Consider the following 21,331-nt stretch of genomic DNA (forward strand, 5'->3'; position numbering starts at 1 on the left):
TTGTGGCAATATCCCTTATGGTCGGGTGGAATTGGGAAAGTTACTCTATGATTGATTAAATCGAACGCGGTTTAGAAATTGAACCCATTCGAAAACATCATTTGGTGGATCTTGATAGCGGAAGCGCGAAGCTATTATTATAACTAGGATTCCAGTCTTGATGTAGGCCCGAGCGCGCAACGGTGCTATAGGTTTTTACGCCCCAGGGCGCTAGATAGATTCTTAGGTGTTACAAACTTACGATTAGACTTTCGTACTTTCACATCGTAGACACTCAGGTAGTTTATAAATCTTGTATATCTACATCCTGATCTTGACCACCCTGGGAATTAGGTCACGGTTGTATTGCCACGGAGGTATGATGGAAATGCCACGAGGCTGGAGAAAGGCCACGGGTTCCTGAACGCGGATCTCCCGCGGTCGCTGCCAAGCAAACCCATCGCTCAGGAGCATCACTCACTGCACCTACGCAGCTTACTACTCTTTGACACCGAATAGTCAATTGCGGACGGAGTCTTTGTCGCAACGTATCTTCCCCACGTTCTCCTTTGAATCTCTCCCCTCACAACAATCAACATGGGTGCCGCAAAGAACAAGTACTCCGTCATTCTCCCAACCTACAACGAGCGGAAGAACCTCCCTATTATCTGCTGGTTGTTGGAGCGCACCTTCCGTGAAAAGTGAGCTTTAGCATCCCCCTTTGCTTTTTGAAAAATCCCTCTCCGATGCTCCATTGCTTGCGCCCAATACGGCTAACCGTTCCCAACCGATAGCAACCTGGACTGGGAAGTTGTCATCGTCGACGATGGCTCCCCCGACGGCACCCTCGAAGTCGCCAAACAGCTGCAGAAGCTCTGGGGCCCCGAACATATCAACCTGAAGCCGCGTGAGGGCAAGCTCGGTCTTGGAACTGCCTACGTTCACGGTCTTCAGTACGTCACCGGCAACTATATTATCATTATGGACGCCGACTTCAGCCATCACCCCAAATTCATCCCGGAGATGATCCGCATCCAGAAGGAAACGGACGCTGACATTGTCACGGGCACGCGGTACGCCAGTCGCGACAACATCAAGGGCGGTGTGTACGGTTGGGATCTATTCCGGAAGTTTACGTCGCGGACGGCCAACCTCATCGCTGATGTCATGCTCATGCCCGGTGTGAGCGATTTGACGGGCAGCTTCCGGCTGTATAAGAAGAGCGTGTTGGAGAAGGTCATCCATAGCACCCAAAGCAAGGGGTACAGTTTCCAGATGGAGATGATGGTGCGGGCCAAGGCCATGGGCTTCAAGGTTCAGGAGTGCCCGATTACCTTCGTTGATCGGTTGTATGGAGAGAGTAAGCTGGGCGGTTCTGAGATTGTGGAATACTTGAAGGGCGTGCTTACCCTGTGGCTGAAGGTCTGAATGAGTTCTTTGGCCTCTATTGTTTGGGGTCTTTGTTCAGGGGGCCGCTCAGTGGCCTTCGATATACTAGTATACCCTCCGTTTTCTTCTCTCTTGCGGCAAAGTTTTCTTAGTCTTTCTTGTTGATGTGTTGGTCATCCTTAAACCTTTGTTTCATGTACATTAAATATCCAAAATGCTTGATTCCATCTTCTCATGTATGATTTGACCGTTCATGGTGCCCTGACCATATCCTCTACAGCACACTACACACTGTTCAGATACTGAAGGACGCGCTCAACCAACCAATTCTGACCCTCATCCTTCACATTGTGCGTGGCCCCTGGAATGACACCGCTATATTCACTCCATTTCTCCACTCCGCCGGCATTCGTTGCCTCCTTCCACCTCCGCAAAAGTGCCTCTTTATCCACCGATGGCAGAGCATACTCGTCATTTCCAGAATATAACGCCGCCAACCTCCCCTTCACCAACCCCCTCTCCGCAACAGCCCCAAACGTCTCTTTCAACCTCTGATCCTTCAGATCGGTACTAAACAAATCATCCTCCGCAGGCTTCTCTGGACTCTCTGGGCTTGTGAGACTCAGGAATCTCCGACTGCTAATTCCCGTATTATCCGGCCATCCGACCACGGCGGTAAGATTCAGTGGCAGCAGTGACTGTGGCGCCTGCGCCCTCGCAAAATTCACCAACTGCTCATACGCCCCGCGAACCTCCTGGTTCGAGTTCGCCAAATGCAAGATATGCTCCCGATCGGACACGGGAGCCTGCATGATGGCCCCGTCCAACACCGGACGAGCACTCTCCTGCCCGGGGAGCGGGTTCGGGGAGTGCAGATAATGCAGGACGTCCTGGCTACCGGTTGAATGGCCCATGAGAACGATCTTGCCCTGGGGTTTCAGACCCCGGACGAAGTTCACGCACTGGGCGATCTCGGTGACGTCCTTATCGAGACTTTCGACTCCCCAGCCGAGGTAGGAGGAGGAGAGAAGGACGTTGAAGACGGTCCATTCTGTGGATTCGAAAGCCTTTGCGAGGGCGGATACGTAGGGGACTGTTAGGAGGCCGTCGGTGAGGCCACCGACGAAGAGGAGGCTGTGTTTCTTTTTGGGGGATGGATTGAATTCAAAGGCCGTTAGTTTGGGGGCCTGGGTTGTCTGTTAGTATGTTTGGTTTCGTATAGGTTTAAGAGTGGATGAATTTTGCGTACATATTCGTGGAGGATACCGGAGTGGGATTGAGACATGGTTTATGTATGGCGGGTTTACGGTCTCTCTTTTGTGAGCTTGGAAAGGATGGGCGAGCAAGAGCACGATATGATTTCAGCAGTCGAACCGGTCCAATTTATAATACCTTAGATTAGTTAAAGAAATGCTGTGAGATTATAGACCCATAGAATGACGTTTGACGGGCACCGATCCCAAGTGATAACGGCCCACTGAGGAGGTGGGGTCCAAAGCTCCCATCCCTGTGATATTCCGCAGCAGCAGTGTTTTCCAATCCTCTCGATATGACTCTCACACTCTAATCGATAATGTAAGCATACCTATCCTCATCGCAGATGCAAATCTTACCAACAATCAACCATTACCCAAAAAGCTCCCCGACTTGGTACAACACAATTTGCATACTATGTACATACATACATACATACGCATACGAGGCTGACCCAAAAGCGGAACGGTAATTTTCCCCTCGTTCCAACCGCGTACCGGATGCCAAAAAAAAAAAAAAAAAAAAACATGTAAAATTACACCTTCCCATATCTGCCAAGACTTCCGCAAACTTCACACGGAGTATGAACGGATTGTTCTTCAGTCCCAGCTCTTACCATTGAATGGATGTGGACTCTGTTCTCATGGCAGACTCTGAATATATTGGCTGTTTGAGCAAGTAGGACTGGACTGTGAAAGCTTGTTATGGTTGTTTTGTATGACCCTTTTTGCTCAGAACTATCGGAGTTCGAGACTAGTTGCTATCGATTATTTATTTTGTCTCGCTACCGAGTCATTCCTGACGTGAGGGTGAATTGAACGAATGCCGCGCGCACGCAGATCCACCCGCTTCACAGGCGGGAGGACCAAATACACGAACGACCCTTTTGAGGCAGCAGGCGTAAGCGACGAGTCGGACGAGGGGTCCAAAGCGCGCAAGGGAAGAGAAGAACCAGTCAGCGACGAGTCATCGGACGAGGAATTCCAGGCGAATGACGGGCCAGAAGAAGAGGAAGAGGAGGAGGACGAGGGGTCCGAAGAGGACGTAGCGGGCGAGAATGACGACGACGAGGACGACGAAGAAGAAGCCGACGAGGAAGAGGATGCTGCCTCTAACGGCGGGCGCGGAGCCCAAAAGGCCGTTGTGGCTCGGCCGAAGCTCCAGAGAAAACGGCTTGGGAATGACCTGGCTATGCTGTCGAAGGATGAGTTGCATTCGCGTGGCACCCATAGCTCGATGGAGCATATGGGAAAGATGCTCCATATGACGATCACGTTTGGTACTGATGAGAAGGATCTGTTGTCGATTGTTTATGCGCGGCAGCGGTGGTCTATGGGCCTTGATTCCGGGTTTCCGACTCGTGCGTCGCTGAATGAGGCGCCGGATGTGCCGGATTGTGGGTTTGGGCCGACGTTTGGTGTTGAGCCGGAGGATATGAAGAGGGAAAGGACGCGCGGGTGGGATTGGTATTACGATGATGATGTGGGAGGGAGGTTTAGGAAGCGCCAGCGTCTGGAGTCAATCGCTGAGAAAGAAGCTTTCCGGAAGTTCATACCGCAGGCTAAGGAGAAGAAGCATACTGTGCTGATTGGGCCCGTTAATGATCAGAAGGTGTTCACATTAGGACATCATGAGTCTTTCAATTTTGGAGATGCTTTTGGAGAGGTTAAGGCTCGTGAGAAAGCAAAGCCTGGCACTGGTGGCAAGTCCAAAGATAAGGGTTCTGCACAGGGAGACTCTACCGGTCGAAATCGAAAGAAGCGTGAAGGATGGATTATCAACCTAGGACAGAAGGTTCAGTGTATGGCTTGGGCTCCAAATCAACCCGGCCTCACCCAGTATTTGGCTGTTTCTACGCCGATATCAAAAGAAGAGAAAGAAGAGTATCCGGACCCGTTCAAGGACCGCGGTGCCCGAGCGTTTAGGCCCTCCCCTCCGTATCCATGTGCCTTGCAGCTTTGGATGTTCAAGGCCGAGAGAGAGGAGTCTCTTACAAAACACATTGATATGAACTTTAAACCAAAACTACGACTGGCCCTATGCACTAATTGGGGCGACCTAAGACGAATGGCCTGGTGCCCAATGAGTCAAGACCCTCGGGAAGAGCACGGTGATGACGCCCTGAAATCTGTCGGGCTTCTCGCCGGTATATGGGGCGATGGATATTTGAGAGTCCTTGATATCAAGCTTAGCCGCGACCCCAACCAGGCTGAATACTGTAAGTTCTGGTGCAAGTAATAGCAAGACTCCTACCTCGTACTAACGTTGTCCGATAGACGCCGTGCGGTCTCCAGTCTTCGAAGCAAAGCCACCTTCGACTCTGTGTACATGTTTAACATGGCTCTCTCCGAGTGATATCGCTGTTGGCTGTGCCAACGGGTTCGTCGCAATTTGGAGCATTGTGCCTTCGCAGAATTCTCCATCAAACCCTTTCCCTTATTTTTACCAACCAATCCATTCTACATACGTTCTTAATCTAGCGTCGGCTTATCCAACAAATGCTCATTTAATAGCGACTACGTCCATGGATGGAGAGACACGGCTATGGTCGGTTTTAGACCCCCAAAAGGACATGGTGGATTCGAACCGTATGCGAGTGGGGTCACCTTACTTGACATACTCTCCTTTGCTACACTCTTTTCTCTCTAGCGACGAGAACGACTTCGCCCGACTGCTAGCTGTGCGACGATTCTATACCACGACGGCAGTAGCTAGGTTCCCTAGCACAGTTTCTTCGCTGTCCCCATGCAGCGTCTGGCATCCCAGCGTCATGTACGGGTGCACCAGCGGTGCGGTAGTCGCGACGAATCCCTTACGGCGATTATTGCACGTCAAAGAAAAGCAATGGCAACAGACCTGGTTTACTCACGAGTGGGCGCGTGGTGATGACGCCAGCGGTCCAGGTATCAGTAGATTTCACGATGGCTACCGCGCTGAGAGCATAAGCCTACTTCGGAACATGATGGGGGATCGCAAGATGGTGAACGGGGTGATGACGATCACAATCTATGAAGAGGGAACGCATGTTACCGCACTCTCTTGGAATCCAAATCAGGCATGCGCAGGGTGGGCTAGTGCTGGTATGGGCTGCGGACTGATTCGAGTCGAGGATCTGGCTACGTAACCACTTTTTTACATGGTGTTCTCTCTGTTTTACTCCGAGGATGACTGTTGTTATAATGATCGAGGTTCATGACCGCTAGTCTTATTACGTATGTCCTGCATTGATCATGGCGTTCTCTGTATCTTGCATAGTTTTTACCTGCATAATTGATTACTTCAAAAGTCAGTCGATAATCCTGGGGCTATAATTAGACAGTGTGCGCGTAAATAGAGTTGTAGGACTCGATAGATCCTGCGGATCTCCAGCGACTAGGTAGACCAGATAGCCCGAGCTGGATAGGACATGTCAGAACCTTAGGGTTCATCCCGAAAAGACCCTTTCAGGGTCCAAGTGACATGCACGTTGCATACGGCTAAACCCGAACAATTGATCGCAACGTACGTCCACTGGAATTTCGATATTCAAATGACATAGTAGGCCTCCTGAGCACTGTAAGGGAGCACAACTAGCCGATAGCGCCTCGGCGACCCCAAAAATCTCAAAGATCATGTGTACAGCCGGTACAGTGAGCAATATGCGAACTCCCCCCCCCGGGGTCGCCAACGGTCGGATACTAAACTCGAGCAGTGTCGGAGGAATTATAAGGCATGCTGACGTTGGCCTTGACGTTGCTCCCACTACGATCATGTACTGCATGTCTTGGCAATTGCGTGTTGAGCGTGATGCATCAATCTCATTTTCCAACTTATTTTCCATCATGCATAAGCGCATAATGATTAATGCAAGTTCTGTACGGAGTACAAAGAGTAAATTAACTTCTGGTCGTTGCCCGTTGCTCGACGCCACAGGCGGCAAGTGGGGCGCTCCAGCCACAGATGCCGCAGCTAACAAAACTGTCTTGGCACTGAATCCGGGCAAAAAAGCTGTTTCTTATTTTATCTCGTCGTGTACATCGAAGTATGTACGGTACGTACCTCCATGTGAATTCTGTCTGCCTAAACCCGAAGGTCTGCGGAGCCACACAAGACTTCCGCCGAACAAAAATAAACATCGGACATACATCAAGAACATGATCGTGATTGCGTGGACGTCGATCGTCTCTAAAATTAACGTGGCTGGCGGTCCCCCGTGGGTGGACGAGGGTTTCCCAGCCTCCTTTGACGGCTGTCGCCCAGGCCATCGTGGATGCGCCAGCCTGCATATTACCCCGTCCGACGGGTCTCTCTGCCGTCCGATGATGAATTTTTGATATTGACTAAATCAATTGAGTGCTTTTAGTCTCTTCTAGACTACGGAGAACCGGTTTTCTATCTAGTTGCTGATCATAAATTGGGAGCCGTCCCTCCGCTTCTCAGATTTGATATATTCATCTTGTCTAGTTTATCTGGAGCATTATCCGCTGTACTATTCTCATTCTTCATTCTATAGAGAGCATCTAGTCTAATCCGTTCTGTCTCTTTTCACTGTTACAACTCCACCGCTTTCCAAATCCCTTCAATATGCATACCTCCACATTGCTCTTAGTCCTCTCCTCGCTTGGTGCTCATGCAGTTCCTCTCCTCCATCTTAGGGCAAATGATACCCTCGCGCGCAGGGACGGGCAATATTCCGTTGTGAATGTTGCCGGTCTGCCTAGCGCTGAAGCGACCCCCGTCGTCGAGACTGTTACTGTTGGCTCGCCTCCACAGCCCCCGGTGACAATCACTATCACCCACACTCCATCGTCGTCTCCTTCTAGTACTCCTTCTCCCTCATCTTGGAGCGCTGGGCCATTGTCAACTGGCATTCCCAGCAGAGAGTCCCCGATCGTGGCTCGAGGACTGAACACAACTACCCGGAGATTCCGAAGGTCTTTCTCTACCAACAGCACTGAAGTCCATGATCTTGCTGCTCGTCACAATGGCACCATTCCTCACCTTAATGCTCGGAGCAACAATACTACCATCCTGACTGCCCGTGGAAATAGCACAGAGTCCAAGATTGCCGCTCGGGGCAACGGTACTGCTACTGGTTTGGGTGCTCGCAGCAACATTGCCAACTCTCGCCTGGCAGCCCGCAGCAATAACACTGCGTCTGCTGTCGTCGCTCGCAGCAACAGTACTGAGGCCAACACCATCACTGCGCGCAGCAACAGCACCAACTCCCGCATCAGCTCGCGGCTTGAACCTCGCTGACCGTGCTGTGCTTTACCTTCGGGATACCCTCAACTCCACCCGCGTTCATGACAGCAATGCTGTGGCGAAGAGGAGCTCGAACGGCACATCGCTTAGGGCTTAAGGTCGATGCAAAATGCAAAACATGCCTGGCTGTGTGCGAGAGACAGATTGTGTCTCTTGGCCAAAATGATTGGCCACTTCATCGCTTATAAGATAAGCAAAGTGAACAATGAAATGACGGGTACGATATGAAAAGATTGATGAATATGATGGATGACCACTGGCATGCTTTCCTTCTCGTTTGCAGGGTTTCGTTTTGATGATTGAACATGACGTTCGATGTGATGATGATATACATACATATGCATATGGCGTTTGGTCTGTCTTTCCTTTGGCATATGTGTTTCTCGGGTGGGTTTATTTTTTTTCTTTTCGACTTTTGCTTTAATTACCAGATTGGTTCTTTATGAGTTGGCATATTTAGATAGTTTAGATGGCTTGGAATTTTCAGTGAGTATATAGATGGGGAGGAATAGAATGCATATAGTACTTGTTATGATACTTTGACTGCGCTAAACTCGAACGGGCACCCGCCGTACGGGTACTCCGTACGGTACCTTACGTCAGTTAGTTCCCTTACATAAGACAACAAGCAGCGACCCCATCGAATGTGATCGCATGTTAGTCCAACTGCGCCTCTTCTTCGGCTGTTGTTGATTCATCTTTCCTCCCTCCCTCCTGTCTATGGACCAGGAGTTCCCTGATCCTTTCTCCCTTAAGTGCTCTTACCATCGGCTCCCTTGCCATTGAAGCACTTCTACCTCTCATCTGCCATTTTGACAGGTGTTGACCGCCGATACTTAGCCCCCCGACTCTCCCCTCTACACTCCCACAATATCCGTCACGATGGCCACCCCGATAACCCCCTCCGAAGACCAGAGCCGTCTCCTTGAGGAGGCATTGGGAGTGGTGCGGCAGCAGTCACAAATGATGAGAAAATGCCTAGAGACTCCGGGAAAATTAATGGATGCGCTCAAATGCGGGTGAGCTCAACCTCTCGGTCCCCCCAAGGCAGCAGCGGAATCAACTGGTGTAGGATCTAACATGATGTGCCAATTGGTCCAGGTCGACTTTAGTCTCTGAATTACGGACGCCGAGCTTAGGCCCAAAGCAATACTACGAACTGTACATGGCTGTGTTCGATGCGCTGCGACACCTTTCCGTTTACCTGAAAGAGAACCACCCCGTCAACCACTTGGCGGACCTCTATGAACTGGTCCAATATGCCGGTAACATTATTCCGCGACTATATCTGATGATCACTGTCGGCACTGTATACATGTCTGTGGAGGATGCCCCGATTAAAGAAATCATGAAGGACATGATGGAGATGAGTCGAGGTGTACAGCATCCTATCCGAGGACTTTTCTTGAGATACTACCTCTCCGGACAGGCGAGGGATCATCTACCCACGGGAACTGGGGATGGTCCCGAGGGTAACATGCAAGACTCGATCAATTTTGTCTTAACCAACTTCGTGGAGATGAACAAGCTGTGGGTGCGACTGCAGCACCAGGGCCCCTCTCGGGAACGGGAAAAGAGAATGCAAGAGCGCCGGGAGCTGGAGCTTCTGGTTGGAAGCAACGTTGTCCGACTTAGCCAGTTAGTTGATCTGGAGGGTTACAAGTCCGGTATCCTGCAAGCTTTACTCGAACAAGTTGTTCAATGTCGGGATGTGTTGGCGCAAGAATATTTGCTGGAAGGTAAGAGGATGTTTCACTATTACATGATGCGCCGGAGTACTGAATAGTGCTGTAGTGATTACAAAGGTCTTCCCGGATGAGTTCCATCTTCATACACTCGACCTCCTGCTCTCTGCAATTGCCCGGCTCAACCCACATGTGGACTTGAAGAAGATCGTGATAGGTCTTATGGACCGCTTGTCGTCTTATGCGGCACGCGAGACCGAATCGTCTGCTGATCCAGAATCTAGAAAGCAAAATGAAGAAGAAGCGGTTGCTAAACTCCTCGAAAACCTGAAACTCGCAGAGGAGGCCAAGAAGGAAACACCCGCCGAGGCCGAGGCCGAGGCCGAGACCGAAGCGAACGCTACCCAGGAGAACGGCGTTGAGCAGACTTCAAAGGAGTCAGATGAGGCCGAAACTGCAAAGGAAGCAGAGGCAGAACCCAACGCTAGCACAAACGGCGACAAAGATGAAAAAGCCGAAACCCCGACAGACATCAAGCTTTACGATGTATTTTACGGGCAGGTGGTCAACCTCATCAAATCGCGTGGCCTTCCCATCCAAGATACCATGGCACTACTGGTTTCGCTCGTTAACCTTGCGTTGAACACGTATCCCAATCAACTAGAATACGTCGACCAGATTCTCGATTTCGCTACCCGCGAGACTGCAGAGTATGCTGATCACGCAGATTTGCACTCTGCTCCGACACAGCAGAACCTTTTGAATCTTCTCCTTGCTCCTCTGCGCTCATACGTCTCGATCTTCACTGCATTGGCTCTGCCACACTATCTTCCTCTCTTGACAGCGCAGTCTTATACTACGCGGCGGTCTGTTGCGGGTGAGATCGCTCGCAACCTGCTGAAGAATCTGACGCTTATCACCACTACTGAGAACTTGGATCGTGTATTACAAGCGTTGAGGGTCCTGGTCAAGGAAGGCACACAGCAAGCTATGGGACTTGGTTTGCAAGCCCAGCGCCGAGGTGAGACTGATGAGACCATCGAGGAACAAGGGTGGCTTGGGCGGTTGATCCACTTGATCCAAGCTCCAGAGAATGATACCCAATTGAAGGTAATATAGCCGAAGTCCAGATCACACTTGTTCTCTTGCCCCAGCTAACTTGTTGATAGCTACTTCAAGCAACTCGCAAAGCCTATGCCGATGGTAACGAGCGTATCCGCTACACGACTCCAGCCCTCATCACTGCTTCGATACGGTTGGCGCGTAAGCTGAAGTCCCGTGAGCATTATGATGACAATTGGCAGTCGCAATCCTCGGCGCTCTACCGCTTCATGCACCAATGTGTCAACAACCTTTATCAACGTGTGAACCCCGGGTGTGCTGATCTGGCATTACGTCTATTCGTAATGTGCGGTGAGGTGGCCGACCAGACAGGGTTCGAGGAGTTTAGTTACGAGTTCTTTGCACAAGCTTTTACCATCTATGAGGACTCCATCAGTGATTCCCGTGCTCAGTTCCAGGCAGTCTGCATTATTGCTGGTGCTCTCCATGGCTCCCGGGGATTTTCTAAAGAGAACTACGACACGCTCATCACTAAGGCCGCCCTGCACGGCAGCAAGTTGCTCAAGAAACCTGATCAATGCCGAGCGGTGTACTTGGCCAGCCACCTCTGGTGGGTTGTCGAAAACCCACAACGAAACGATGAAGATCCCAAGAACGTACGTTTCCTCCCCGCTTGAACATATCCACAGACAACCCTAGTTTCTTTCTAACAAAAGGCTAACTGGTCGACAGCTCTACCGCGACGGCAAGCGCGTTCTTGAATGTCTCCAACGTGCTCTCCGCGTTGCAGACGCCTGCATGGACACTGCTGTATCCGTCGAACTCTTCGTCGAGATCCTCAACCGCTATGTCTACTACTTTGACCAACAGAACGAAACCGTAACCACTAAATATCTCAACGGCCTTATCGAGCTCATCCACTCTAATCTGCAAACGGACGAGAGCGAGCCAAATCCCAGCTTGGAGGGTCCCAGACGCCACTTCGAGCGCACCTTGGACTACATCCGGTCAAGAGAGTATGAAGGTGTTGTGACGGAGGCTAAGCAGTGAGAATGATTGTATGACATAATGCGTGTATACATTTTTCTTCTCTATCTTTGTTCCATTCGAGTTTCCTTTCCCCCTGATGAAATACCTGTCCGCCTATTTTCCGTGTCTCGTCTCGTGCCTCCTAGCATGCAAAACCTGTAAGATTCCCTTCCCTCTCTTCTAATTCACAACCTGCTATTTTTGTGATACGATCATATAGGTGTATCATCATCTGTTGTCCTTCGTCAGACTATCATACCCAATATTCACTTTTTATTATTGTCATAATAGAATTTGACTGGTTACGCAAGAAATATTTGACCAATGAGTGACTGAGAGGGTTAATATGTCATGTGACCACAGTAGTTTACTTTGTAATATGTTCAAGCTCTTCCGATGTGGATATCTCATTACAGCAGTAGCCCGGATCAAAGTAGTCTACTAGCAGTTATGACGAGAACAAGCATGTTGAGATCAAATCGATCGTGCAATTGTTTGACACGGAGGGACGTTTGCTCCATGGGAATCTCTGCAATAAGCCATACAAGACATGATAATGCCCGTGCGCGAGGATTAACTCGAACAGGTAAAAAAAAACACAAGAGAAGATAGGACGAAGAAGAGAAGAAAGGAAGCGAGACCATCAAGTGGGAAACCATATGATAAAGACGTGAAACACATGACATGACGCTTGGACAGAGGGGGCATTTCAGCGATCAATCATTCCCAAACCGCAAAGTAGTAAAAAGTAAAAGCAAAAAAAAAAAACAAAGATTCCCCATTTCCAGTGTAGATAGAATTGAATGCTGTGTGATAAAGCCCCGCTAACGCCTAGAACCCCGTGGGTGGAGAAGAAAATTGTCGTAGCACTGATGGTGTACTGCCGATGCCGCCGAATGCTGGTATGCTACTGCTTGGAACCGGACTGCCGATTTCACCGGGTACAATGCTGCCTCTGTGGCCTGAGGCTGCGCTGTTGGTATCTGACTCGAACTTGACATATTCGCCGGTCTCGTCGTTCTTGATTAAGAATGAACCGCCGCCGTTTTGTGTGTTGCCTTCCGTGTCGCAGATGTCGAGCATCTCTTTGAGCGAGATGGAGGGCTCATTTGGAGGCCGGAGCTGGTCAACCTGGCGAAGAACATGGTTCACGTCATGATAACCAGCCGCCCCCTTGGAAGGACTCATGGTGTTTAGTTGTTTACAGGCTTGGATCACCAATAGCCGGATAGCAACGGGTCGCGACGTGTGCGCACGATGATGGCCTCCGGACCCGAACGCATTGTTCGACCAACCGCCCCCTGAGATTACCGTTAGCAGTGAAACATAATAAGGTCGCTGGCCTCCGTTACTGACCGTGAACAGTTCCCCATGTCGAAGCGCCGGGGAAAGCCGAAGCCCCAAAGGGAAGTTGTGCTCCCCACGTGCTGCTGCCTACACCAGGATTGACAGGGAAATTTGTGTGTTTCGGTGCTGTGGGAGTGTTAGTGGCCTCTGCTACTGAGCTGAGTCCATCGTGGGCTATTATTTCGACGGTTAGACTTACCACTAAGAGGATCTGGGAACAACGAGGGCGCTGCAAAGCTGGCTCGTGCCGGTCCTGGTAGAGCCCCCGGAGCTGTTGCGCCAGGGAGTGACTGTGACAAGTTCGACGTAAAAGGAATGTCAGTATCATCAAGAAGGGCACTGCTACCCAGCTGGGCACTCAAGCTGTCCATATGCCGCTGCATAGCGTGGTGAGTTTCGCCCTGCTCTTGCTGAGTACTGGAAGGGCGCTTGATGAGGCTTGGTCGGGAGATAGAGAACGGTTGGGCATGACTATCGAGGGGAGACCTCTCAAATGAGCTTGAGGGTTGTCTGGCATGTCCGTGTGCTAAGCCACCTGGCTGTGTAGCGAATGGTCCCGATATTGGGTGTTGAGAATGGAATGCAAGGCCGTGGCCTGGGTCAAGCGGAAACCCTCGTCCAGGGGGTATCGGACGGGCTCCATTTATACCAGGGGGAGGCACAGGAATTCCGTTAGGTGCAGTAAATCCTCGTAGTTGACTCATGAGAGGCGTAGAATGCGGTGGGTACGTGGGCAATTCGTGGCCAATTGGCGGTCGAGGGACCATCCCAGCCAAACCAGGGGGGTTTGGCGGTAGTCCATTCGAGAACCCAGGCGGGAAAGACCTCCCTATCGACCCAAGCGGCGACAGCGGTGTTGAGGGTTGGGGATGGTGAAGCATGGGTTGTTGAGCGTGACCTTGTTTGGAGGTTACACTCGAGGCCCCGGACGACTGGGATGGCGCCATCGACCGTGGAGAGATGGACACTTGTGACGGTTCGGTGCTGGCCGGCTGAGACCGTGGGGAAGATGTGTGGGAGCCTTGCTGGGATGGTTGACGGGGTTTGGCAGGAGTAGGCGCCTTAGGTACGAGTGGTGTGGCAGATTGGTAGTGCGGAGACTGAAGGTGACCAGGAAGTCCTGGATAGTGCATATTCGATGCAATAGGTACCGGTCCTTGTTGCGATGAACGTTTGCGCTCTTGAGTTTCTTGCCCAGCCTTCTTTGCTTGCTCTTCACGAACCTTGCGCTCGTGCTCCTCTTTCGCCTTCTTCTCTCGCAATTCCCGTTCCTCCCGCTCCTTTCTCCGGGCCTCTTCACGCCGTCTCTTCTCCTGCTCCTTCTGTTCCCGCTGCTTTCGTTCCACATCCGCTTGTCGTTCTCTTTCTTCGCGCAGCCGCCGTTGTTTCTCGGCTTCTTTTCGCGCGCGCTCCTCCTCCTGGGCCTTCCGCTCGGCTTCTCGCTTCTTCCGTTGCTCTTCTCGCTTCTTCCTCTGTTCCTCTAGCTTCTTTTCATGCTCAGCTTTGGCTGCGGCTTCCTCTGCAGCCTTCTCTGCTTCCCTTCGTGCCTTTTCCTCGTCTTTGGCTTGTTTCTGAAGACGCTTCTTCTCTTTCCTCTTCTCCGCTTCTCGAGCTTTCTTGGCATTTCGCTGTTCGTTGCGGGTCTGCTCCTCCATGAGCTCTTCAATCAGCTTCTGCTGACGTTGCTCAGCAACCTTCTCTCGGTAAGCAGTCAATACGCGCTGTTCGAACATTCGAGCTGCAAAAATCTGGAACATTCGCCGGCCTTCCTCCATCCGTTGCTCCTCCGTCATAGCATCCTGAGAACAATGTGTCAGCTTGCACTGCAACATGTTGTCGGGGAAATAGTTGACTCCAGGACAGACCATCTCGTCCTCCTCATAGTCTTCTTCCTCTTGACTATCGTAGTCGTCGTCCTCTTCGTCATCATAATCCTCGTCGTCATACGGACCATGATTATGACCGCTATGGAGGGACTGGTGTGCTGCGGCTATTCCGTACTGCGTATCTTCCTCTCGTTGCATTCGGCGTTCGGCCAGTTGTTCCATCATATCGATAAAATGCTTCCCGTCATTTTTTAAGAGATCGTCTGCAACTGTGAGAATCCCGTCTGAGCCAACAAAAAATAGAATGAAATCAGCCCGCATGCTCCAGAAGACAAAAAAAAAGAAAAGTATCGGCGTCTGGTTTGTCTTACCTTTGACAGTTAAACTGTTCCCAAAGGCAAAGAAATCTGCGCGAGCTGCACGCGTTTCTTCGTCTTCGAAATCATCATCACTGTATGGTTCATCGTCCTCATCATCCTCGTCGTAATCTTCCTCCAAATCTTCATCATCATCATCATCCTCCGGTAACTCATGAATGCGACCTCGTGAGGGGTGGTATTGACCATGTGTCCGAGTATGTTGGCCAGGCGATCGCAGCGGTGGTTGATAGAGTCGGGGAGGGGGGACAATCGGTGCGCCCTTCTCAAACGACCCTTGATTGTTGTTGGCGTATTGTTCCAGCTCCTCATAGTAGGCATCGTACAGCACCTCAAGCTCTTCTTCAATCGCCGTTCTCTTCCTTCCACATACGGTGCAGCTGCACGAGTGTTTTTGTTGCTCCTTCATCTTCTTTAATACCGCATCCTTTTCCACTTTGACTAGCTGCCTTCGTTCCTCCTCGCCTAACTCGAGCCAGAATGTTTTGATATTCTCGCGTTCTTCTTGCGTGGAGGTGTTCCATATGCTGCGATCTTTGGACGGTTTGATAATCGTGCGCGGGCCCAGATGCGGGGGGAGAGGCGGCGGAAGTGGATGTGTCATGCAGACGGAGGGGGTTGATAGTGAAGTGGGACTTTCATCACCAAGTGTTTGCGAGTTGGCACGGTTTTTCTTTCCCTTTTTCTTTTTCGATTTTCGACTCGTCGATTTCTGATCATCGGGCTCGTTCGTGTCCAGCTGGAAATCTTGATGCGCGCCAAAAGTGTCTAGTTCATCGTCGTGATACGCATCTCCATTCACAGGGTGGTCGATCTCCGGTTCATCGGATATGTGACTTCCTGGCCCAGCAGGGCCGAGACCGTTTCGGTCTGCGGCATCCGGGAGTACGACTCCGTTTTCTGACTGGCGCTCCGCGGCCAACCGAGCGGCCTGCTTCTGGCGGCGTTTCTGTTTCTTGCGGTTCACGGTCATAGGCTTCGTATCTATCGACGATAGGGGAAGGTTTTCATTCGGAGTGTAAGTGTTGCCATTGGTGGGGCGTGGAGGTGCACTCAACATATGATCTGACATTGTGGAGCTAGGAGGAGATCGGGGAGGACGTGGAGGGGCCATGGGATCATATGTTGCTTTTTGTAGGTCCAGACAGAGGGCGGAAGGTCTTCTAGCTTTCTTCCAGCCCAGCCACCATGCCAAAACGTTGCGCGAACTGGTCAGAGGAAGGACGGCTTATATAATCGTCAGTGACCACTCAGCAGCTCGCCAGCAATCTCTCTCTAACGAGTTCGAGCGGCTTATTTCCGGTGGGGGGAATAAAAGGGGGACAATCGAGCTCCCACTCTGAGTGTTCTGGTGGAAGTAAACGAGTGGCGGGTGGAGAGCAAAGGTTCGTCAAGGTCAGACACCAGGCCGACAAACGGGGAATGAGGGCGGAGAGGGGTGGAAAGGACCCGAGCCGCACGACGAGGGGGCCCAGGCGTCAAGGGCGAGCGGAGAGGGAGAGGGGCCAATGTGGCCGGAGAAACGTAGGGTATGGAGAAGGGAAACGGACAAGAACTACGCTGGTCGTCGGCGAACAAGCGCAGCCAAAGCGGGATAGTGAAATTGGTTAAAGATGATGAGCGTAGATTCGGATGGTGGATCTTGACGCCGGACTTTGGGCTCTGGATGGTTGCCGTGCCGCTGGCCGCAAGAGGATAGCCGCCGCAAGCGAGATTGTTGGCCTGAGGAGTTGGGCATCACCGGGGAGGCCATTACCAGGATTCCAGTGTGGTCATTCTGCCGGGCGGTAGACAACAGCTGTCCATCATGTGACGTCCATGCTCATCAGCGTCATCAAAACACCCTGATTCAACCTGTCTTTTCGGAGTACTTTCTTTTCTTTTCTTTTCTATTGGTTTGCAATCATTAGCTAATCTTATATAATACCGGGATTCAACGTCTTTTACAACTAGAGAACATTGACCGAGATGAGTGACAGGGCTAGAACCCATGTCTGGATAGTACCTTTTTTATTTGATTTGATTTTAATTGTCTTTTAAAATTAAATTTGTTTGAACGTTACAACTTGGTGGGGAAGTTAGTTCCTGATCCAAATTATTAAGTTCAGCGATATGCCGTCGACCATTGTAGAAAAACCCACGGCTGATCCTGAAGATAACTGAAGTATACACAGTATACGATGGAAGACCAAGCGGAAGAAGAACGACGACAACGACGATGATGATATGGAATTGGTTTCGGCAACTCCGGGGGAAATGAAAGACAGGATCCCCCTTCGGTCTATTATTAAACCTTGGATCCGAAGTCCCCCTCCTGCCGGCTGTTGCATTGCATTCCTCCACTGAAAGGGAATAGTGACAGCGACTATACGGTAATTATGAACGTCTAGCCGGTCGATGTCTGAGACAAACCTCTAACCTTAGTAACAAGTGGATTGACCTTGGCTCTGCCTTTCAGCTGCGGCACCCACCGGCCGATCTCATCCTTTGCGTTGATTATGGACAATGGACGATAGCTATTAATATCAGTGACTGGTTCTTAACTTCTCCTTCTTCCACGGTCCCGGTCTATTTAAACCTTGACTCGGTCGAATCCGAGTGGAAGGGTAATACAGTAGTTGAAAGTGAGTGAGCGAGCGAGTGAGTGAGTTGAGTGTCTATGTACTGTCATGATACGATCTCCATCTCTCCCCTACTTTCTTTCAATTGATTTTCTATCATTACCAATTATATTGTTCGTGTTTCTTCGGTCCTGAATCGGTACCGTTATCCGTACGGAAAAGGGAACCAGAAGCCAATCAGAAGCCCCCGGTGGCTCCCTGTCAAGCCCCGTGTAAGTGTAATGAAAGCGGATCTTCCCATTCATTCATTACCCATACTTCCGTACAATTGGATTGAATTTCTTGACAGAACCCAGACCAACATCCTTTCTTTCCTTTCTTTTCCCCTCCTCCCTCCAACGTGTGGCCGATCAATCTAATTGAACCTTTTTAGTCTCCTCAGCCTCACCTCGACCGCCTTCCAGAACCACCGGCTAACCACTCGTCTTTTTTTCCCTCCCCAAAAAGCCCATCATCGTCAATCATCATTCCACCGAGTTACTTAGTTACCTTGTTCGGAGGAGGGGATTCCGCAACAATTTATTGTCCCCCTCTTTTTGCTTAGGCTGCTGTCAAAAAGAACACCACCCCGTCACGCCCTTCCCTCCCCAGTGATTTCCTACCGCTGGTCGGGTACCTGAAAGTCCAAAGCTCCGACCAGGGCATATCAGCGCCCACCCTCCACTCAGGTCGCGCGTTCCTTGTCCCCCTTCGTTCAGCGCCCCCGTGTTGTCTTGACGAAGGGATACCGAAGTGTCAGCCCACGTAGAAAATGGCCCAACAACAAAATGACAATGTTATGCGAAGGTATGTGCGACAATGTCTGCATCGGCGAAGTGGACCGAAAACGTCCGACGATTCATATGCTACTTCTTTTTCTTTTTTTTTTTTTCAACCGGAGTTCTACTCCTCTCATGCGCTCTCACGATGGTCACTTCTACTGCGTCCCCTCTCGTGGCTCGGAAATTGAAACTGGAGCTCGTGTTCAATCCTGCTTCCCATTCAAGATGATGCTGACTTGAGAATCACTTGTAGGAAGTTGGTGATTATCGGAGATGGTGCCTGTGGGAAAACTAGTTTGCTGAGTGTTTTCACTCTTGGTTATTTTCCGACTGTAAGTGCTGCCTAGTTTATGTCGAGTCCGAGAAGAGTGCATAAGACACAAGCTAACGGTTGGGTTTTGTTGACAGCATTATGTCCGTAGCCCTGTGCCCTCTCAATTATGGTTTCTGCCTAGTGCATGGTCTGACTGTCGCGCGTGTTGATCCAGGTCCCCACGGTTTTCGAGAATTATGTGACGGATTGCAGAGTTGATGGCCGGTCGGTACAATTAGCATTATGGGATACGGCTGGCCAAGAAGACTATGAACGGTTGCGTCCGCTAGCATATTCCAAAGCGCATGTGATTCTGATCGGGTTCTCGGTGGATACTCCGGATTCCTTGGAGAACGTCAAGCACAAGGTTGGTGCCTCACTTTCCCCGCCACTTACTGGGTCAGACTCACCTAATTCAACCGTAGTGGATCGAGGAGGCCAATGAGCGGTGCCCAGGTGTGCCGATAATCCTAGTTGGCTTGAAGAAAGATCTCCGGGAAGACCCTCTCGCTGTTGAGGAGATGAGAAAGAAGTCTCTAAAATTCGTCACGCCGAAGGAAGGAAGTGATATTTCGACTCAAATCGGGGCCAGAAAGTACTTGGAATGCTCCTCCTTGACCGGAGAGGGGGTTGACGACGTCTTTGAAGCTGCTACCCGTGCTGCTCTTCTCACATTCGAGAAGCGTAAAAGCTCATGCTGCATCGTGCTATGATGCAACATCCATGGCTTGTGCTATATATGTCGACTAATGGGGTTCGGCTCAATGGTCGGCTAGCAGCGGCGGAAATAATCACGCCGTCCTGGCATGATCAATATGTCTAACGGACTCAATCTGGCCCACGCGTTTCGTCGAGTTTCTTAGATTGGATTACCAAAAGGGAGGGTAAAATCATCGATGAATGTTGATCGACATCTTTTGCATTACCGGCGTTTGGGTGGCCTTTTTCACTTTTTCCCGATTTGACACAACACCTTCTGTTTTGCGTTCGTCGCACATAACTCACCTGTCGTATGGATCCTTCTTTCTTCTTTTTTCTAAAGACACGACGCATGTTGACTTATTTCCGGAGTACATACTTTGGTGACTTTCCTTTATACTCGAGTGCACTCCGAAGTCTCTCCTTTGGTATGATACCTAGCCTTTTGGCGCATGTTTTCCGCTTCGTTATGAATGCTGTCTCTCCCTTTTTTACTTTTTTTTTTCCTTTCCATTCTTCACTATGTCTTCACACTGTCTGCCTAGCACATCTTCTATCTTTAGCGATTGATATTTTCCTGCTTTCCTGCCAGCCATCTTGATACTACCAATAGCTGTCAACCTGCAATATATGTTTCTAACCACTCTCACCTCTCAAATTACTTCCCTACCCGGCCCATAGACCAGATACGCATCGATAGAGTATATCCTATACACCACACGTGGAATCTCAAAGAAATAACAAATATTGAACAATGTTATGGTACAGTACATGCCAACACGAATATCTTCATACCCCGCAATAGATATAATAAGCAAGAGACATCAAAGCCCAGCATAGATCTCCCTCCTTCTAGAACAAGTGCACACTAAGCCCCCCCCCCCCTTACGTTCATTTCTTCTCCATCCGCTTCCATTCATGGTTCCAGCCCTCCTGACTCGGCGCTTCCGTCTGCAACCGACCATACTCAATCGGGAACAGATCTCTAAACACACCGCGCTTGTTCATCGACTTCCGGAACAGCTTGCCTCCATCTCCAGCTCCGGTCCGGAGCTCCTCACACGCGGCGTTCATCGCCTGCCACTGGCGCTGCAGCTCCAGCTGCTCGGAGCGGCGCTGCTGCGCCTGGAACAATTGCCAGGCACGGTGGATGGTCCAATGGCGGAGATAGCGAGTCCGGGAGAAACGGAGGGGACGAGGCGTCTTGGGGTGGTGAAGGAAATAACGGATCAGAGCTACAATGGCCTCGTTAGACTTTACTTATTTCTTTGCTTGTCCTTTGCGGTAATGATCCCAATGTCATCACGCGACAAATAACTTCAATTATCCCAATTGGGGGATAACCATGATGGGATATACATACTAACGCGACGATCTCCGCGAGGACCACCGCCCTTCCGCTTGAGCAAGGCGTTGGTGGTCGAGAATGATCTGGCGGCCGTGGCCTGGACGGCGGAGGTGACGGGGCCGCTGGTCGATTTCTTCAGCAGGGCTTCATTGCACATGCGGGTCACGGACGGCCGTGTCGATGTCTGGGAGATGGGGATTCTGAATACGTTCGCCAGGGAGGCGAGGACGGGCGAGAGGGACCGCATGGCGTGAGAGTTGGGGAGAGGGACGGAGGTAGTGACGGAGGAGGAGCAGTCGACGGTCTGGTCTGGAGAGCCTTTTCGGGGAAATGCTGTCGGAGCGGAAAGTTTGGCTTAGCCGCGCGCTTATTTTTGACTTCGGTTTTTTTTTGTTTT

At 50.7% G+C, this 21,331-nt stretch overlaps 8 protein-coding genes across 8 annotated transcripts; 5 read left to right on the forward strand and 3 right to left on the reverse strand.

Annotated features, from left to right (window-relative positions):
* Positions 1–576: 576 nt before the first annotated feature.
* ABOM_009122 (dolichyl-phosphate beta-D-mannosyltransferase) lies at positions 577–1,407 on the forward strand (the record flags this gene model as incomplete). The annotated part of the gene is made up of 2 exons (XM_022536250.1): positions 577–680; positions 774–1,407. The coding sequence occupies 2 exons, from the start codon at positions 577–579 to the stop codon at positions 1,405–1,407; spliced, it is 738 nt and encodes a 245-aa protein (XP_022386005.1).
* Positions 1,408–1,652: 245 nt separating this feature from the next.
* Positions 1,653–2,653, reverse strand: ABOM_009123 (uncharacterized protein; the record flags this gene model as incomplete). The annotated part of the gene is made up of 2 exons (XM_022536251.1): positions 1,653–2,555; positions 2,618–2,653. 2 exons carry the CDS (start codon positions 2,651–2,653, stop codon positions 1,653–1,655), a joined length of 939 nt encoding a protein of 312 aa, XP_022386004.1.
* A 791-nt stretch (positions 2,654–3,444) lies between these two features.
* On the forward strand, positions 3,445–5,746 carry ABOM_009124 (transcription factor TFIIIC subunit TFC6; the record flags this gene model as incomplete). Its single annotated transcript, XM_022536252.1, has 2 exons — positions 3,445–4,840; positions 4,899–5,746. The coding sequence occupies 2 exons, from the start codon at positions 3,445–3,447 to the stop codon at positions 5,744–5,746; spliced, it is 2,244 nt and encodes a 747-aa protein (XP_022386011.1).
* A 1,439-nt stretch (positions 5,747–7,185) lies between these two features.
* On the forward strand, positions 7,186–7,860 carry ABOM_009125 (uncharacterized protein; the record flags this gene model as incomplete). The annotated part of the gene is made up of 1 exon (XM_022536253.1): positions 7,186–7,860. The coding sequence occupies one exon, from the start codon at positions 7,186–7,188 to the stop codon at positions 7,858–7,860; it is 675 nt and encodes a 224-aa protein (XP_022386010.1).
* An 888-nt stretch (positions 7,861–8,748) lies between these two features.
* ABOM_009126 (vacuolar protein sorting-associated protein 35) lies at positions 8,749–11,663 on the forward strand (the record flags this gene model as incomplete). Its single annotated transcript, XM_022536254.1, has 5 exons — positions 8,749–8,885; positions 8,968–9,605; positions 9,661–10,661; positions 10,721–11,269; positions 11,346–11,663. The coding sequence occupies 5 exons, from the start codon at positions 8,749–8,751 to the stop codon at positions 11,661–11,663; spliced, it is 2,643 nt and encodes an 880-aa protein (XP_022386009.1).
* An 810-nt stretch (positions 11,664–12,473) lies between these two features.
* Positions 12,474–16,306, reverse strand: ABOM_009127 (putative stress response protein Nst1; the record flags this gene model as incomplete). Its single annotated transcript, XM_022536255.1, has 4 exons — positions 12,474–12,943; positions 12,999–13,115; positions 13,189–15,099; positions 15,187–16,306. 4 exons carry the CDS (start codon positions 16,304–16,306, stop codon positions 12,474–12,476), a joined length of 3,618 nt encoding a protein of 1,205 aa, XP_022386008.1.
* A 2,680-nt stretch (positions 16,307–18,986) lies between these two features.
* Positions 18,987–19,600, forward strand: rho2 (putative Rho GTPase Rho 2; the record flags this gene model as incomplete). Its single annotated transcript, XM_022536256.1, has 3 exons — positions 18,987–18,992; positions 19,063–19,254; positions 19,313–19,600. The coding sequence occupies 3 exons, from the start codon at positions 18,987–18,989 to the stop codon at positions 19,598–19,600; spliced, it is 486 nt and encodes a 161-aa protein (XP_022386014.1).
* Positions 19,601–20,477: 877 nt separating this feature from the next.
* Positions 20,478–21,181, reverse strand: ABOM_009129 (mitochondrial 54S ribosomal protein mL40; the record flags this gene model as incomplete). The annotated part of the gene is made up of 2 exons (XM_022536257.1): positions 20,478–20,821; positions 20,950–21,181. The coding sequence occupies 2 exons, from the start codon at positions 21,179–21,181 to the stop codon at positions 20,478–20,480; spliced, it is 576 nt and encodes a 191-aa protein (XP_022386013.1).
* Between the last annotated feature and the right edge of the window lie 150 nt (positions 21,182–21,331).

Source organism: Aspergillus bombycis (assembly GCF_001792695.1).
Source record: "Aspergillus bombycis strain NRRL26010 chromosome Unknown contig00092, whole genome shotgun sequence".
In the NCBI taxonomy this organism is placed as follows: domain Eukaryota; kingdom Fungi; phylum Ascomycota; class Eurotiomycetes; order Eurotiales; family Aspergillaceae; genus Aspergillus; species Aspergillus bombycis.